This window comes from Alosa sapidissima, chromosome 14, assembly GCF_018492685.1.
Source record: "Alosa sapidissima isolate fAloSap1 chromosome 14, fAloSap1.pri, whole genome shotgun sequence".
Classification (NCBI taxonomy): Eukaryota; Metazoa; Chordata; class Actinopteri; order Clupeiformes; family Clupeidae; genus Alosa; species Alosa sapidissima.
In genome coordinates this window covers 35,511,401-35,531,266 of record NC_055970.1, presented here as the reverse complement: position 1 = coordinate 35,531,266, position 19,866 = coordinate 35,511,401, and the positions used below count along the sequence as shown (strand labels likewise).

At 39.8% G+C, this 19,866-nt stretch overlaps 1 protein-coding gene across 4 annotated transcripts in view; it reads left to right on the top strand.

The window, feature by feature from the left end:
• vps13c (vacuolar protein sorting 13 homolog C) overlaps positions 1-19,866 on the top strand; it is a 392,379-nt gene that overhangs the window by 334,035 nt on the left and 38,478 nt on the right. For all 4 annotated transcript variants that reach the window (XM_042061414.1, XM_042061415.1, XM_042061412.1 and 1 more), the window contains 2 exons: positions 4,490-4,535; positions 8,372-8,495. In XM_042061414.1, the coding sequence (XP_041917348.1) occupies positions 4,490-4,535; positions 8,372-8,495 (170 nt within the window). The remainder of the gene's footprint in view (positions 1-4,489; positions 4,536-8,371; positions 8,496-19,866) is intronic.

The following is a 19,866-nucleotide window of genomic DNA, read 5'->3' as shown; positions in this document are numbered from 1 at the left end:
AATCAAGTCCAAATGATCTTCTAGATAAGTCTCTTCACACTAAAACAATACCAAATAGATTTTTTGGTAACACTTTATAATAACTACACATTATTCCACCAAAACCTTTAGCCACATGAGGTAGATGAAGAGTTCTCCCGATTCACATTCCAGAGAAACACACATAGAGAGTAGAATGAAATCAAAGAGCTGTTATTTATTCCACAGTCCGGTTGACTTTTAAGAAGTGAAAGTAAAGGATTCAAAAATATGGATAAACTAAACAATATGCACTACAAAGTGTTATTAATCTTATATTAAGATCAAAAAAACGATTTGGTAGTGTTTTTAGTATGAAGAGACTTAGCGCTCTCTCAAAACATAATTTTGACTTAATGTAAGAACATTTTGACTAATTTTAAGGTGTCTTATCAAGACAAAATTTACTCAACGCACTGGCAGCCAAATTTGCTTGTTTTCAGGATGAGAAAGAAGTCAAGCTCTTCTTAAATTAAGTCAAATTATTTTACGAGAAAGCACTAGGTAAGTCAATTTATATTGAAAACAATACCAACTAGATTTTTTGATCTTGATCTAAGATTAAAGGTGCTCTAAGCGAAACTGGGTAACGTCACTTCTGTTCAAACAAAACAGAGAGCTAGCTCGCTACTTCCTCCCCCTCCCTCCCATGCTGCTCATGTACAATTGAAACTCTCCTAAACGCATATCTCGTCTGTGATTTACTGGAACAGTTTGTTATGTTTTTTATGGGCTAGGTTTGCCCAGGTTGTTCTTCTTGCCATATTTGGAGCCTGGTCTGTCCACAGAGATCGCGATTTTTTACAGTGTATTCAGGACAAAGACAACTAGCGGTTGGTTAGGTGATGTTTGCAGTAAAGGACATAAAATGTTTTAGCCTAAAAAATGTGTGGCATCACTTAGAGCACCTTTAATAAGACTTGGTAAGATTTTATTGGATAAACAGTTTTTGCAGTGTGATATAACGGTATAATTCTATACGAATATGCAAGTACGAGTATGCGCTATGTGGTCGGAAAACTATTCCAACTCGTGATCTAACCTGCTGCAGTGTCAATCAGTAAGTCAATTAAGGCCTACACCAAACAGGTGAACATTCATCTTGAAGACTTCCAATGGCTGGTTGACATCCCCTTGTGGCCACCACAGGAATCTGAGGAAGTCACGGTGACACTCCTGGTCATGCACTTGATAGTACATAGCATCAATGTCAGCCATTATTGAAATTCTTTCCTGCCTGAACCTAAGCAGAACACCTAGAAATGTGTTGGCTAGGTCAGGACCTTGAAGAAGTTCTGAGATTTGCCCTTGTATGAAGATGAGCAGTCGAACACAACTCGAAGTTTTACTTTTTGCTTATGGTATACACCATGATGTGGTTGGTACCATACCTGCCCATCGTTCCTTTGCAGCTGTTCTGGTGACACCTTTTCTGCATAGCCCTTTCAAAGTACGTCCTCTATGAATGCTTTACTCCGTTCCATAAGCAGAATCCTTCATTGATCTCCTGGAAAGACTCTGTGTGCATTGCACTGCCACTTCATGGTTGTTAGGTAAAGTTACGTCTTGGTCACAAAAAGGTAAGGGTAGGTAGTAAAGTTCCTTTTTAGAGTGTGACCGCTTTTGTTGTCAAGTCCATGAATCCTTTATCCTCAACAGCAGAGGCGGACAGAGTACATAGCTTCATTACTTGAGTAAAAGTACAGATACCCTTTGCTAAATTTTACTGACAAATAAACCTCCTTGTATCCTTGTACATGTAGGCTACATGTACTTTATTATACAGTAGGCCTGTTGAAAGTAATAAACTTAGACATATTAGCGCTTCAATTAGCAAAAGCACTTTAATAGCCACATTAGCGCCTCCATTAGTCCTTGTGAGATGCATTTGGTCCTGATGCTGCAGAGAGCCATCACCTATGCAATCACCTATCACCAAATGCGTTGCACATTCTCCTCAATTTCATTTGTATTATGGACTGCCTTTGAATCTAGTTTAATATGTTGATAGAAAGTGTCAAGACCAGAGCCAGCGGAAGGCAATCCTGCGCCCTCGGCGAAATAAGAATATGTCGCCCCCATGTTCATAGACTGTGTGGCATTTTCGACTGTGTGCTACCTTCCCAGAATCCCCTGGCTGCGGCGTGCATATCGGGGCTGGTTTCAATGTGGAGGTGCTCAATGTTGCTACTTTCCAGCACTACTGGACCGCAAGGAAAAATAAAAAAAATGTTGCGGGACAATTGCGATTACAATTAAGCAATTAGGCTTTTCACGTAACATAAACATATTATTATTACAGGCTATTATACTGAAATCGGACTACCCATTTAATATGATGCTGTCTGTTAGGTGTGCATTTAAACATGACATTAGGAACGCACTTTGAGTGTCGCTGTCTCATATCACCCCGCGATAGGACCATCTTATTGCAGGGAAACAAGCTCATTGCTCCCCTGATTCAGTGACATGGAGAGATTCAGATTTTACCTTATTACATTGTCGTCCCTCTGCTTACGTTCCACTGCTAGAGACCTGACGATTCAGGCTGAAGATCAGCACCCATACGCGGGAGAAAAGTTTTTCAACCTGTGCACTTTTCTGTATACTGCAGCACTATGCTTTAAACGTCTCATTCATGACTGTTATTTAACCGATATCACTGAAAATTAATTACTCACTGCTCCCGCATTTAAACCATCTATGTCATTATTTGGCAATACAGTACACCTGGTAGTTTCGTAATTTTAAAAAGAATGCCTATACCTTCCGGGCCTGGTCAAGATGCTAGCCTGTTAAGAAATACACACATTTTCGCCAGATGAGTACAGTACAGCCCATACTGAAACCTATAGAAAGCCCCAGACGAATAGGCAAGATGTTTTGTGGTGCGTCGGAAAATGAGACATTTTATTTATTTATTTTTTCCTGAAAAAAATGAAAGCAAAATAGACATAAACAAAACAGCCAGATGCCTCTTCATAAAATAAAGTTTTATCGTGAGACTGTGTGTGTCGTTTTGAGCAGTGTATTGGTAGGCTATATTAAAAGCAGAAGATTTTCAGTTTGCTTCGGGATTTAATTCACTTTTGGATTGTTTGATTATAGTGCTAAATGTTGGGACTGTTGCAGGAGACGTACTGTCATGGCCTATCAGCCATCGAAATGAAAGCTCATCAGGGGGTAATATTGTGGAAACAACTGAAAAAACGTTGGGTAAATATATGGTCCATACTGTAGCATACTGGCGCGCATAGACTCAAAGCGGCAAAAGCCGACGTTCCTAACCCTGCTCACAAGTGCCACCTGGTGGTTCTTTGGGTCATTGCAGCTTCTCTGGGGAAATATAAATAAAAGACGCATGATTTACGCGTGAGGTCACATAAGAATCATGCGTGAAGCCAGACAATTCAAAGTACTACCCACTGTAGATTAGCCTATAACCTAAATGTGAAGTGCTTCATATATTTTAATTCCATGTTGACTGAGCTGACCCCAATGCACACAGTGTGGAGTGCACTGTCACTTGCTATGCACATCAATGCCAAAGTTTTTAACTGGCGAACACTGGAGGAACAATGTATTTTATTGAGCAATGCTGACAAAATAAAACTGAATCTTAATTTACACGGCGGCAAAGTGTGATGTTGGTGGGCAGACTTGTATTAAAAACAATGGAATCTAATGTAAGCTAATTGAATGTCGAAAGCGGAGTGTGCTTGTGTCTGCGCCAGTGTCCGCTGCGCTTAAAGCGTCATTCAGCCGACCGGGGGTTCAGAACTGTGTTGGTGTTTATTATCTCCATGACTACAGGAGGACTGGGCAGAAACCTACCAGGAAGTTTCTGTTGCAGATTGAGGACAAGAAATGGTGCATGAAAGAGTCAAAATGGTAGCAGCTAAAGACTCTGTATTGTAGGCTGTCCATCTTTTACATCATGAAATCCTACTCATCAATCATTTCCTTGTGTATGTTACCTAGCATTTAACGTTGTGTATGGATTGTGGCATTACAAAAAATATCTCTCTTATCCACCTCAGGAGCCTTCTCTTTATAGTGGGTGTCAGAGGTGGCTGCAGGTTTAACTTTGATGGTCTTATATTTTCACTTAAACTAACTGTCGAAATTCCTCCCTGGTAATGTAGTTAAAGTGAAAAGTCCCAGCTAATTCCCCAATTAATAGAATGTAATGTCATTTGGTTTTCCTTAAATGATACAAGACTCCGAACCCCCAAAGTGACTGAAACTTGTTGACTTGACTTGGCATAGCACTATCTTGTTAAGGTTGGACAACCTCAAAATTAGCAGCCCACTATTTTAGGTAGCCAATTATTATTATTTTAGGTAGCCAATTATATGGCTAGTGCCAAATTCTGGCCAACAAAGAATGTTACTTGTTACTTGTTACTAGAAGCAATAAAACCATGCTGGATTCATAGAAATTCTGTATTTGTTGTATTCCTCTTTCCAGGGTGTGCTTGGGGGTGTGACTGGAATTGTCACCATGCCTGTAGAAGGTAAGCATAATTAAGCAACACTACACTAAGCATCATTAAGCAACAACTTGCCACTTTTTGAGGTATGCTTTTATCAGGCAATTTGTTTTAGTATCTTCAAATTCATTTTTATTGTATGTGGTCATGTGAAGGACAGATAAACACATTATTTCCAGCAGAACATAGAACATGGTGTATATGGCTATGTTCTGGGCTCAAATACCCAGTTAGCATATTAGCAAGAATCTAACCGTGCATAACATCCATAGAAACTATGTTTGCAAGCTATGTTAAAGCATCTATAAAGTGACACAATTGTTACTTTATATAGGTGCGCAAATAGTTTTTAATAGCCTGTTCAACTTCAAAAAGCTTCGTTCACCCGATGCCAGTCACTGATCGCAATTTCGAAGTTCGGGAAACTTCGTTCAATCTTTTTAAGTTTTAAGTAGGCCCCTATCTGTCCCCTTTGGAATTATATCTCGAGCCTATTATAAGGTCCAGTGCGTTATGTCCTGGGATTCGGACGTGCTCAAAAAGAAAAGAAAAAACACTTTTTTTATAGATGGTTATGAGGAGCAATATGAGTCTGAACTCAGTGTCATTCAGACTCAACCCTCTTGTTGCTTTGATATCTTTTTCGTTGTCGTTTGAACGTCGGCAAGCAGGCATGTTGCGGTTGCAATTTAAGTGAAATTTCTACAGTAGGCCTACTACATGCAACACGCTTGTTAGGCTGGGCTACTGTCAATGTACTTGTACAGGTAAATGTTCAACAATTGCTGGTGTACAGGCTATAATCAATTAGCTAAATCATTTGTCCAGCGGTTTAAACATTTTTTGGTGCTACATTCAAACGCAAAAGGTGCTTTGATATCTTTTTCGTTTGAACGTCGGCAAGCAGGCATGCTGCGGTAGCAATGAATGAGGATAATTGGTTTTATCTGCGGATTTATGTTTTGCATTATTTTGAATATGACTCGCTCCAGTCTCAACAGCACATCTACTTTTTCCACACGCATCTAAGTTCTAACACACATATCCCCTCTCGCTTTCTCTCTCTCCATCCCTGCGCACAGTGCTTTCTTAACTCATTGAATGCCAAGCTGTTCTCGGAAGCTTTGTCCTAGAGTGCCAGCAATCTAGACCATTGTTGATGATTTTTGTACAGCCACAGCATATTCTGTGTTATAACTATGAACACATACAATGGCTCGTTTAAAAGGTGAGACTTTAAGCTCTCAGTGGGTGCAAACCGTGTATTTCTACACGCCTCTGTTCCTGAGAAATCCCAAGCTAAACAGTGGCTAGTTTTCATCAAAATCGCTGTTTTTTTCTAGAAATGGAGATATAACGTCTTTCATGAAATGAAGTGTTGCCTGTAAACTTTCCGGGAAGTGATCAGCGAGACCTGGCGAGACTGCCACCTAGTGATAGACCCACGAAAATGGCCTGGTTTTGAGATGACGTGCATGCGTCACTGATTCGACCCGAAGCGGCAACCGAGTTATGATAAAATGTCCAGATAAAATGTCCAGATTGTGCATTTTCGATCATATATTTAATTTCCATTCATCACACAGTTCCCAAAATCACATATTAGGTGTGTTAGAGTGTCTAGTTTCGTAATTTTAAAAAAAGCTAAAAACGTAATATTACGTTTTTGGCACTCAATGAGTTAAAGGCGCTGCACCATTTTACAACAATTGCATCTACATTTTCATATTAGAATGTCAAGTGTAAGCTTAAACTACCGTGATCAATTTAAGTTCCCGTGCCCCCGCTGAAAGTCTCAGACGCTTACACTATCAAATCTATAAGTAACCGTGACAAATAGGGTATAAGATATATAAACTCACGCTATTGTATTATCATATATGTTTGGTAATGGCTCAACTTTCTCTGATTGTTCTACTGACTTGGAAACTGCATCATGGAAGCAGTAAATCAAGTCGCATCAAAAATAGTAGTGGCAGAACTCCCAAGGGACACCTTGTGGTTGTTTGTGTCAACTGCCGTTTGTGCCATTTCTGCTGAGAAAATGGGGTGCGTGATTCATGAAGGAACCTGTCCAAACTTAACTGGGACCCACTGTAATAGGGGGAGCCCATCTGCTTCTGGCTGGCTGCGCCCTCCAATGGCAGCAGATGTAGAATAATCTGAAAAAGTAGTCTACAAGATAAGATGAGTTAACTAAAGGCTTTCTTATACAGGTATGTTTTCAGATCTTTTTTAAAAATATTTACTGAACTCGCCTGCTTGATGTACAGAGATAGTTTTGGGGCATAATGGATAAAAGCAGCTTCTCCACTTTGTTTGTGGAGCACTTTGGGCACAATTAAAAGATTAAAATTGGATGATCTAAGTTTCCTTTGTGGTTGATAAGATATTAAAAGCTCATAGATATATGAAGGTGCCATGCCATTCAGAGCTTTGTAAGTAATTAACATAACCTTAAAATCAATTCTATAGGAAACAGGGAGCCAGTGCAGTTCAGCCAACACAGGGGTGATGTGTTCTCTCTTTAGACTTCCTGAAGTCCACAATGAGCTTTAGTCTACTATAGGCTTAGGCTATATAGGCTTTTTTTCCCCAACATTGTTTTGAAAACTAGTCCCGTTTTTAATCAAAATAATTCATGTGAATCATGGTTTTTTTTTCAGAGAGAGAGAGAGAGAGAGAGACTGCTATTTTTGCAGACCTATCAGTTGTGTTTGAGGGTGGGCTGCCTGCAGCAGTGGTATGACATAGGAAAAGAAGAAAATGTGACACAACTGAACAGAAACACATCACAGCTAACAAGGTTGTCAGAACATTCCGGGAACGTTAGATTTTAGTTGCGGGAACATACCCTGATTTTCCCTGGTTTTGGTTGTTCGGAAAAGTTTTCTTAACATTCTCTGAGCGTTAGTTTTGGGTAACGTTGCAACCTTCAGGGGACCTTTGTTGAACACTCTTTTTTACGTTCCCCTAACCTTTAAAACAATGTTACATCTTGGTATTACCCATTTTATTACTTTAAACTGTGTGAATGAGCACTCATATTAGCAGTAATGAATGAACAGGCAAACTTGCTGGGATGTAAAAGTTTAATACAAAATATAATAAAATGCAAATAACAAAATAGAAAAATATAAAAGGCTTAACAAAATGATAAGGCAATAAGTATATATAACGTCTTGCGTAGACTTACATGTCTCTTTACCTGGTAATATCTTCACACAAGAAGGGTGGAACACAAGGGCTGATGCTTTAGCAACAGCCTTTACTATTATAGTGTTAGTTTGATTGAACCCGCTTGTTCTCCTGTTGATTGATTGCACCCGGCTGAGACCGCCCACCGAAATCTAAACAAAGGAGGCCTAGAAAGGGTGGGGGACTGGCTTCACAATCCAACCACTGTGTTAGTTTCTGATGGCCCAGTCAAGATTTCCATGCAAGGCCCAGTAATGCATTTCAGGTGGTTTCAAAGTCCAGGCAGGTCAGAATACTCACAGATTTTAAGCTGCAGACAGCAGTAAACTTACACTAGCAGACTCTTGAGCCCAAGGAAATCTGCCTGCAATTTGCTTCCTAGAGAATTGCTGTGCAAAATCCATGTTGTGCCCTCTTATTGGATTGGATCAAGTGCTTTTCTGGTTGTAATTATTGATATTTTAAAGACCAATTGTCAATTATGTGCCTTGCATTCTTACCCCTCGTCATTTATTCAACATCTTGATTGATCTTAAAGCTAAAAAAAAATTGTGAATACAGATTACCTTCTAACTTTAATGACAGAGATACTGATATACTCTAGATATTAATTGTGATGAAATTAAAAGTTCATGGTGGGATATTTTTATTTTGTCCTTCAGGTGCAAAGAAAGAGGGTGCAGCTGGCTTCTTCAAGGGAATTGGAAAAGGATTGGTAGGCGTTGTTGCCAGACCAACTGGAGGCATTGTTGATATGGCCAGCACTACCTTTCAGGGTATTCAAAGGTATGAGAATGCTGAGAAAGATTTAAATAGATAAAATCAACCATTTGATTTTTTTATTTTCTTTTCAAATAGTATGTGCAGTTTTGTATTCAATGTGTACCGTATTTTCCAGACTATAAGTCACACTTTTTTCATAGTTTGGCTGGTCCTGTGACTTATATCTCAAGATATATATAATTTAACATATTGTTAAATGTTAATTCCTGCTGACTAACACACATCTTTGCATGAACCAAGGTAATATTACCGTCTACAACCGCGGGAGGGCGCTCTAGGCTTGTAACTTGTTGGCTTGTTATGTTAATTTAGCCTATTCAGCTTCCCAAGCACTTCCCATGTTCAACACAGCCAACCGCTAGCATTTTGCTAATCGCTAGCATTTAGCTAACAAATTACACAGCAAAGGACAATGGCAGTTCAAACGAGGGTCAGCAAACAAACGTGTAGTCATTGTTAATATTCCACATCCGGTAGAAAGGAGACATCACAACAAACTGTGCAACTAGGAACTGACATTTTAATTTCCTTGTCACCAAGCTAACCAACATCAAGCTGGCTAAATAGTATAGCTGAATAACTGTTACGTTAACATACCTACCGGACACCTATTCTGCCTGTTGTTCTGTGTGCTATTGTGTAGTTGAATAACTTGCCTTTCCAGATTAAATGTCTCTTCTTGATCTTGGATTTCGTGAAATAAATTTCTAAATAAATGCGACTTATATTCCGGAAAATATGGTAATTGCTCAAAAGACACCTGATGTGTGAGTGTCAACAGGTGAGTAATGCATCGTGGTTGACAGGGGCATGTGCATCATGCTTTTTTGTTCTGCTTGTGTCATGGCCAGAGAGAGTACAAGTTTTATGTGAATCCAAGGAACAAATATAACATCTATCTTCATGACAGTGCTGCCCTTGTCTCCAAACCCCATCGGCAGGGCAGAGCCTTGAGAGCCTTGAGAGAATTGAGATTGGAGATCCATGTCAACAGAAACCATGAACTGATCTTCTTTTTTTCTGTTGCATAGAACTTTAGGCTAAAGGGAGCATTTGAATCATTAATTTATTTGGGTTTATTGACAATAAGCATGAGTGATTTGACGTCCTATAGAAGTAGCTTCTTACAAGACTTATACAAGACAAGAAGATATAATAGCTCCCATGCATTTATTTTTAAGCGTTTTGCAGCTAGGCAGCTAAAGCAAAAGCATGTGTCTTTGCACAATATACACAACTTAAAACAGTGATATTACAATATTATCTAGGGATGTAACAGATAATTCACGACTCTGTTTATACCGTCTTTCGGACATCATGGTTTACAGGTTTGTTACGATGGAAAAAGAGAGGGAAAGAAATGCATAATGCTAGGTTGTGGAGCCAGTCCTAACCTCATTGCCCAAAGAAAAAATCTCCAGCCATCCTGCCTGGCTTGGCCATGTAAACCTTTTTCTATTACCATACAAGTCACACCAGATACCCCAGTGCTCTCACTACAACCCTCTCCTTTAAAACAGTTGTTCTATCTATCAGTCTAAGATTTCAGACTCTAAGAGTCTATAATTTCATCCATATTTGCAAATACACTGTGTATTCTCCTTATGCCTGAATGTATTGAACCTTGAAGTCCTTACTGTTACAGCCTTACTACTGTCCCATGAAAGAAGAACTACTACACCCTATGAAACAAGAGTAGTAAAACAATATCAACAATATCAACTTATTTTGATTGCATGATAAATGTGACAGTTGTGATGCTTGATCACTTCAGTGTACTTATGCATAGTATCAATGATAAACTTTATTTCAATCAGAAACTTTATTTCAGACCAAAATACAATCAATTTAAAATGCCAACAGTATAACAATATCAAGACAGAGAACTTGTTTAATCCTTTCAATACAGTGCCTACCAAGTTCTGTATTCTGAGCACCTTAGTTCTGTACTTAAACCACCTTAAAGAATAATCAAAGATTCCACCCATCCAAACCAGATCCATTAGAACTGAAACCACATTTTTTAAAAATAGCTTCCTCGCTTCAGCAATCAGACTCCTGAACATTACAAAATGTATCTGAACATTATTTACTTTTTTGTTTTATTTGTTCTCTCCCTTTTCTTCTTTACTGGATTGAGCTACTTCTTCCTGTAACAAATATTACCATCAACATTGTTGTGTGGCAATAAAATGTATTTATTTATCTATCTATTGATCCATCAATCTATCTTTCTTCTATCTGTCTTTCTTCAGAACAGGATGAAAGCTCTTCAACATAGAATATCACCAAAAAGTTTAAAAAGATATTTCCTAGAATAGAATGCCCTGTTGTTGGTCCAATGAAGATGTGTATGTCATCATTGAGGCATTGGGTGGGCATTTGGCTAATCAGAATCCGCTTTATTGCCAGGTTTGCATAAACAAACAATGAATTTGTCTCCGGTTAATCTTTGCTCTCAAAGTACAACACTCACTTAAAGGGACACCAACAACGTTTTTGTGTTAATTAATCGTCTTCGTAAGTCAGTATATGGTTAAATGACTCATTACGGGGTGAAATGAAGGCTCTCTCGCCCGCCCCTACTGCCTGTAGGAAGAATATCCCACTCGCCGACCTTCAGTCTCACAAAGTCTCAGACATCACGAGAAGCAGGATCAGTTTACATCCTGGGGATATCTGCCTCCTTGTTGGCACTACTACCAGGATCGGGACCGGATCCCTGAAGAAGCTGAAGAGGCTTTCCTAAGCTACCAAGAGAAAAGAGTCTCTATCTTCCCTGACTACAAAACTGCTGTGACCAAGAAATGTGCACAGTTCAGGGAAGCAAAGCGTCTCCTTCGTCCTATCAAAGGAGTGAAGTTCAGGTAGTTGATCCCTGCCCTGCTGAAAATTACGTTGCCTGATGGAACACTACACAAATTTGAAGACCCCTCTGCAGCAGTGGATTTCATCAAAAACATAACACCTGCAGGTACAGTGGGCATTGCTTTGATTTGGCCAGCTTCCCTCGCTGTCCGGTATCACGCGACTTTAATTTGTCCAGTTTCCAGTAGCGCTGCAACGACGCTGCAACAACCCAAACAACTGTCTCTTGTGAGCAGGGTGTCTCGTAAAAAGAAATGGAGCCTGGAAAACCCTACACAGATATCACTACAGACTTTAGCAGACTGGTTTAGAAATAATTTAATAGCCAGAAATATGCCTGCCCTGCCCTAATAGAGAAATATTTGGTTAACTGCAAGTGAATCCCGTTTGCAGCCGTAGAAGAAACGCAGGACAAATGAAACATTCCGGTTTTCTCGAGTGCAACGATGATAGACAGACATCATTTGGACAAAATATAGAGCATATTAACCTCTGTTGCTCAGCCAAATGCCTTCCTGTTACGTCCTGTTATCACGGAGTTACAGGCGATAAACGATTTTTGATGATCACAAGTTTACTTTATTAGCGTTTATTTTTTTGATTATTAAAAAGTGTTTTTCATTTAAAGGCTTGACTTCGTGCTTATTCTGAAGAGCATTTAGTGCTCTCCCCAATCCCAGACGTTCACATTGCATGTTTGTTTGTAATGGATGCAACCGCGAGATACGCTTGTCATAGGCGCCGATACCGTGGGTGCTCCGTCTCTCGGGCACTCACTGAAAACATTGAGCACCCACGTGTGCCAGCTTACAGTCCCGGCTAAATTTACATTAATTTAAAATCAAACATCGCAGTTTATGTTAAATTCAGCATCTCTCATAATGTGATTGGATATGTTGCTGTCAATTCCCTACTCCATATACTAACCACCAATGAGAGCGTCTCTCGTATGAGAATTCCTGACACTTCTCACCTGAAGTATTAACGCATGGCTTTGTCGGGTCTTCAGCCCTGAATGTTTAAAATGTATATAGCCCTGAATATCATTTTAAAAGTAGTCTGACAAAGCTTATTGTTTTGTGACACAGCTAAACACTGGTACCTCATAGAACGTCTATAACATAGCCTAGGTGGTCGCAACTCACAAAAGTAAAGCAGATAGAAAGAACTCACGCAAATCTAGCCTACAACACGCAGACAGCTTCATGCACAGGGGAGAGAGAGTGCGCGCGCGCACAGGTGCTTTATGATTGTTGGCTTCTGCTTCTGATGGTACTGTATCTTGCTAATTCAGCAAGATTTTAGCGTTCAGTAGGCTATTTAAGATTAACGTGGCATTTCCCTGCTTATTCTTTTGTCAACACCATGCTTTTAGGAAACCAATCTTTTTATCATAGTTCCCTCTTCAATGAGCGATTACCAGCTCGTTTTTGTAACAGAGATAGCTGTTTATTGTCCCTAGGTTTACAGAAACACCTATTCATATTAATACGTAGCCTATGGAGTGCTGCCGACCACTGTTCATTATGGCCCAGAATGCCTTGCATGTCTTTACAACAAAACAACCCAGTAAAACCTAATTTCCCGTAAACATATGAATTTGCATACTTGTAACATTTTTAATAATACTCTCCCATCATGATATTTAACAATAATGAAAAATTTAATTTGAATACCGTCAATGTGAAAACAACTCCCTTATGTAAGCTATATATAGCTACTGTTCTCCTTGCTATTTCAGTTCGTAAGTCCATACTATCCCATGGCAGAGCAAGGATTTCATGAGTGGGCAAGGTTGCCCGGAGACATTGTGGCTGCCCAGAGGCATTGAGCATACTTGGAAGGCATTGTGATAGAAGGTGAATGGTGAGAGTTACCAAATACCTGTGTGTGGTTTACAAAATGATGGAAACTTTTGGAATATTTCTTTTTTTTTAGCTTATGCACCCTCACATTGGAATCCCCAGTTCATAAAGTCCCCAGTTTCGAAAATCAAAAATCCTTCCGGTAACTTTTGTGAGGCTTGGTCCAAGGATAATGTACGTCAAGTTTTGTGGCGTTCGGATCAAATTTGTGACCTGTGAAAATTTAGTTTTGCTTTCTGTTCAATCCAATATGGCGGACGAACGGCACGCCCACCTGACGTCATCTTCGCGACCAACTTACACCGGTACTGACCGGACGTTTTAAAGTTGGAACGGTGTCTCTGTCTCAAAGGGCCTAGGCGCTAGGGCTGACAAAAAATGGGAAAAATACGGGACGGGAAAAATAATAATAATAAAACTTAAGAAGAACAATAAGTGTGCTTTGCAAGCACACTTAATTATTGTGAATCAAATTAAAATGTTCTCTTTTGCAAACGTAGGCATAGGCATAGTAACAGATTAATTTAATAATGTTACAAAGATAGGCTACTACATCAATCCGTATGTTTCATTAGGCTACTAGGCTATTTGTTTTGCCTTACTCTTGATTCATTTAGTCTAGGCCTTTTTATTCAGTTATTCATCATCTTCCGTCCTTGTGTAAGCGCACGCATTCTCAGACCTGTCACCTATCACTCATTATCGTCAGGGAGGTGTTGGAATCATTCCCGCGTTACAATCATCAGCTAATCAAGGTGGTCACTTCAGTCAAGCTTGTGCATGAGTAATAACGTCATCCATTGCAACGAAGACTCACTCACTCACTCTTAGTCAAAGATTCTAGAGCGCTCCACCTAGCCTAGCCTACTTGTGGTAAGATAAAAGGCTTTGTGAATATGGCCCCTGGTGTCTAACCCAATGCATAGCCCATTTACACAAAATAATGGTCGAATATTACTGATGATCATTGTTATTTAAGAACATTCAGTGCGCGTAGGGCACCAAAAACATCTTGCTCGTAAATCATCATACCGCACATTGTGGCGGGTCTGTTATTTAACCTACTTACTGTAGGCTGTGCAAACCACAGACCTTTATTTTGGGCAAGCCTGCATTCGAGGCAGGCCTTCTGTTGAAGAATTGTATATAAAGTCTGCGCTAACAGTAATCCTCCTGCCCCGATACCACAGCTGTGGATAGTGTGGAATGTTCAAGTAATAACACAATCCAATGTGTGTCTCAATTGTCCCCCGCTGACCACCTCACACATTTCTCTAGATTTTGCATCGACCTTACATGACACAATGCCATAAAATATGCCAGTTTTTAGGACACAGAGTAATGATGATGAGTGATGATGTTTGTAATGATACCAGTTAGGCCTACGTTTAACAGTAACATAAGTGTAATGAGATATTCATTGTCGAAGGTGCATGGTGAAGTGAAATTCTTGCTTTGGAAAACAAACATTTGCTGATATCATTGGATGGGGGATAGGCCTACTTGTTTATTTTTACGTAGCCTACAATGGCCAGTTCAGACAAAGCTGAAATTACTCATTTTGAAACAATGAGTGAGCAGGCCGCACATGGTTAGTGTATGTATGGTTAGGCTATATTGCTTGACTTAAATCCCAGAGAGTAGGCTACCGCACCCCACAGTGATGGGCCTAGCGGTCTTACACGTTCAGTGTGGGGTATAAACAAGCTGAGAATTTAGCGGCGTCACGTCTTCCTGTCACAGACGTGGGGAGCTCTTTGAAGCTTGGGATAATGTGGTACAGTTCGTAAAGTAACAGTATTTTATTTTACTTCTTATGGAATATTTTTTTTTTTCACTTTTATAAAGGCTTTGTTTGAATGCTGTTGGAACAAATAGTAGTTGATTATAAAGGCAACTTTCTGTTGCAATATTCTGTGTGTTCTGGACTGCAGGTAACTTAAGCCAGTGGTTCTCAAACTTTTTCTTTCATTCCCCACTTTGATCATGGGGGCATTGACTGATGATAGTGGAGATAACGTGTTATCCCGAGCCCTTTGCAAGTCAGCATCTCCGACGGTAATGTCCCAAACGGAGAGCTATACTTTATTGTTTTTAACAATCTCTATGCTACTCACCAAAATGTAGGCATGGGAACATGATGAAGTATCCAACTGTCGTGTGTGAAATTATTGTGATTACGTGCCAGTGGTTTTCAAACATTATGCATGACTCGGACATCTAACGAAATGCAACAGGCTCATAACGTCCTCGCATTCGCAAAATGAGGACATACAGACTGCTCAGATAACAAGTGTACCTCCAGTTTTGCATGGTTTTAGTCAAGTTATAGACCTGTTTACCTTTTAAAGGTTCTGCATTCTGCAATGAGCAGTGCTTTCCCTTTTGAATTGGAAATGCTCTGTGCTGAGTTTTCTCCTGTGCCTACGATATTTAATTCTATTTAGGTGTTTTGTCAAATTGCAAATTGCTATTCGTTGTAACAGATTTTTATGATGGTATGAAGTACTTTTTGTGTAGGCTAATATCTTAATTTTGGAATATGGGAAGGGAAGTGGCATTGTTTTTTTGCGCGTCTGCAGAAGTCAGCCAAATATGAATGTAATTCTGCGGCATGAAGCAGATGTATTTGTTTATTGTACAGAAAAATAAAAATGACATGTCAAGCAGTCAATTGACTACATTGCAGTCAAGAAGTAGAGCAAATTAATTTACGAAACCAAAACGTGGGTCATGGTTGTGTGGCGATCAAACCTGACCCCCTATAATAAAGTAATATAATGAAAACATGGCAGCTACATACGGAAGATGGTCAGCGTCTATAAATAACAGCCCAGGTAGCACTGTCTCCGCCTCTCTCGTTTCCCTCTACCGGTGTTTCGTCTGCTGTGTGTTTGGTCCGCTGGTGTTGCCCTGCGTAGGCTGAACGTGACGACAGGTAGAGTGTTTTGCCTTGTGAGAGCGGCCTGGTTGGTCCTTGTCTCGGACGCTCCGTGAGTATTGCCTAGCCTCAAAGAACTGTCTTTCCATTATTCGGCAGGTTGATAACTCCACCGAGTAGTTCAGAGTTTTGTGTGTGTTTGGTCTAGTCCAAACCGAGCTCCGTGATCACTTTGCGAACAAACTGTCTCATCATTGTTCAGCAAGCGATCACGGCAGCAAAGTTGTTGTTCTTGGCCTGTCGGCCTGTCTTGCCCCATTCGTTCCGTGATCTCCTTGCGCTGTAACTGTCTTATCATTGTTTGCAGGAGTCACGCAACGTGGGTAAGCTAGTAGTTTTGTGCGAGTTGTTTGGTCCTTTGGTGTGCACTCCATTCGCTCCGTGATCTCCTTGCATTAGAACTGTTTTACCATTGTTTGCAGGAGACACGCGACAGTAGCGAGGTTGTAGCAGCTGGCCCACTTCTCTGTGTTGTCCTGTGCTCTTTAAAAGCGCTCTTGTTGTTTAGTCGTGAGCGGCGCGACTTTAAGTTGAATATAGATTACATAGGCTACTGGGGAGGGTTTCCTTAGGGGTTTTCCTGGGGATTATTATTTTGTCTTTTGGGGATATTTTTATTTCTACATTTTCCTTTCCTCCGGCGCCGGCCTGCCTTTATTGTAATCTAATCTAAACTGTAAACTGAAAGCAATCACGTTTGTGCTCTAGTTTTGGAGAGCTCTTCTTTTTGTTAAGTGATTTTGCTATTTAATGTTATTTTGCCAATTAGTTATAGCCTAAATAAAAGGTCTTGTTTGTGCTGCACTTGAGTAGCTTGTAATAGCAGCATAATTTGTTTAACCTGCAACATAGTGTTTGAATTTATTGTGGCCTTAGGCCGAAGAGGTCTTTTTTGACCGAAGATACTTTTCCCTCTCGTTTTTGGACCTTTTGCGTCTTGCCGTTTTGCATTTTTGTCGAGGCTACCGCCTATCGCCTCCTAGTGGCCTGACCTAAAAATAGGCTGAATGGACTGCTACTGCTGTTGTGGTGATTTGTTTGCTTGTGTGGTGTTCATGTGTGTCCTGAACAATATATTCCATTATTGAACACACCTGTTTGCATTTCTTGAAGTCTTTTAGTTAGAGTTAAAACCATTTAATGTTTTGTGGTGCTTTATAAAGCCATTTAGTTATTATTTCTTAACTTTAGTTTATCTTCACTCTGTCTGAGTGGTGGTGGATAAATCCACCTGGCGCCCAACCGTTACACTACCCCACTACCGCCACAGTTGTCTAAGCCTCTATTGCGTAGCCTGTTAAAAACATCGCTAGATAGTATTAAATCGCCAACAACATTGTTTTCTGCAGAAGCCTACCCAAGGCTACAGATTAATTCTGAACAGTTATTTCTTTACTAATTTCTCTCTAATAATTACACAAGACACTGTTTTGATTTGTGCAGTTGCATTACCCCCAACACTGACAATAACGTAGACAGCAAATTAAGATATTTTTTTTGTTTTGTGGAGCGGCACCGGTAGGCTATCAAAAGCAGATTTCGATTTTCGTTACCACCGTGTAGTCAAGCCTTAAGGCATACCCAAGTAGCCTAAATCGAGGTAATGTTTAATTATGCATGATTTATTTTGTTATTGAATTCGTAGGCTGGGATTCCTCTCGGCAACAATTATGTTTAACGGTAGCCTCCTGCTTTTGCAGGCAGGCTACTGACAGAGTGATGTACAGTGGCAGAGCGACGCACAGTGGCTGAAAGTGGTACTAAAGTTTCACGGAGCTTCACGCCCCGTAATGCGCGACTGAAGTGGCCATTTGAAAGCAACGCCCACTGTAGTACACCAGCCTAACTAACTTGAGGATACAGATGACGGTGAGCTAACGGTGGCCAAGTAAATAGACTGTCTATTTGGACTAGCCTACTGACTGCTAAGCTTCATCATCTTTTTCCCTTCTATTTCCGTCTCTAAATAGCTTAGAGACAGGCTGATTTGCCTCGTTCTCTGGTCGTTATTAGACTGTCTACTCTGGGTTTTTTTTAAAATAACCTAATAGTCTGCTTTTTGAGCTGATGTTATGGTATTTGTATTTGCCACTCTTATACTGTTCATTTAAGCCTCTGGTAGCACGTCGGCAGCTCTCTTGAATGAGCAACGGTGCTATTTCAGATTTTTCATCAATGATAAAAGGGGATATGCGCGCTTTAGCAAGGGATGAATGTGTTTTTGTCTTGTAATCTACTTTTTCTATTTTTTATTTTTTGTATGTATTTGTCGATCATTATGCCTGCCCAAATAGCTTTTCATTGTGATTGCTACTCACAGTAGGCTACTCAATGTGACTCAGACTGTGACTCATTCTGCAGTCTCATAGGAACAAGTTGAATTTTGTCAGCTGGAATTGCAGGGGACTAAATGCACCAGTTAAACGTAACAAAGTCTTGAGTAATCTTCGTAAATTAGAGGCACTCATTATTTCTTTGCAAGAGACACATCTAAAAGTGGTGAATCACGCTAGGCTGAGAAAGAACTGGATAGGTAAAATATATCATTCAACATTTCCAGGCCAAGGTCAGGGGTACAGCTATCCTCATACATAAATCAGTCCCCTTTATTTGCTCCAATGTCCTAGCAGATCCCAATGGGAGATATATTGTGGCTACTGGGAAAATTCATAATATTCCAGTCATTGTCACCAAATTGGGACGACTATAATTTTTTTAGAACTTTTTTCTTCAAGCTCACAGATATCGCAACACATTCTCTCATACTTGGAGGAGACTTTAATTGCTGGATTAACCCAACTCTTGATTGATCATCAACAAAAGCACACTCGCCATCCAAATCTGCAAAAACAATTCAATCCTTTATGGAGGAATTCAACATATCTGATCCTTGGCGTTTTCTATATCAGAACAGCCTCCTTCCAACCACCTTGGCGCTTCAACACTCGCCTGCTGTCTAGTGATGACTTTGTCCAATCCATCTCCAATCAGATCAACACCTTTATAGAGATTAATAAAAACTCCTGATAGATCTGCATCAACTCTATGGGAGGCATTGAAAGTGTATCTCAGAGGGAGCATTATTTCATACACTGCGTTTGAAAGGAAGATAAGGGAGGCAGAATTATCAAGAATTATTCTTGATATATATCTCAGGTGTGTGTGTGTGTGTGTGTGTGTGTAGGAACACCACTGGCGTAGTGGGGCCCTCCAAATCATGTCAAAAAAGTATCTAAATTCTTTGCTTTGTATCACTATTGAAATCATAGGAAATTAATAATTAGGAATAATTAGGAAATGTTGGTATTCTCACAACACTTACAAGATATATTCTATTGAGTATCTTTTATTTTTCATCAGATATTGGCTCTTGAATGAGATAGAGATAGATAGATAGATTGTAGTATATGAATCTGTAAATAATTACTATAGATTTGAGTTGTATCGGTTTAGGACACCACTACCAATGGCACTGGGCAACCTTACATATTGTTGAATTATATTCAGCTGGTTTAACAACTAAAACATTAAAATATGTAGGCTAGGCTAACGGCCTAAAAACAGATTGAGTTTTATATCTGTTGTATGCCCATTTAGTTATAGCGAGGAGCTATAGGAGGTTTGATACATAAAGATACATAGAGAGTTTGATACATACTTAGGGGCAGCCGTGGCCTACTGGTTAGCGCTTCAGACTTGT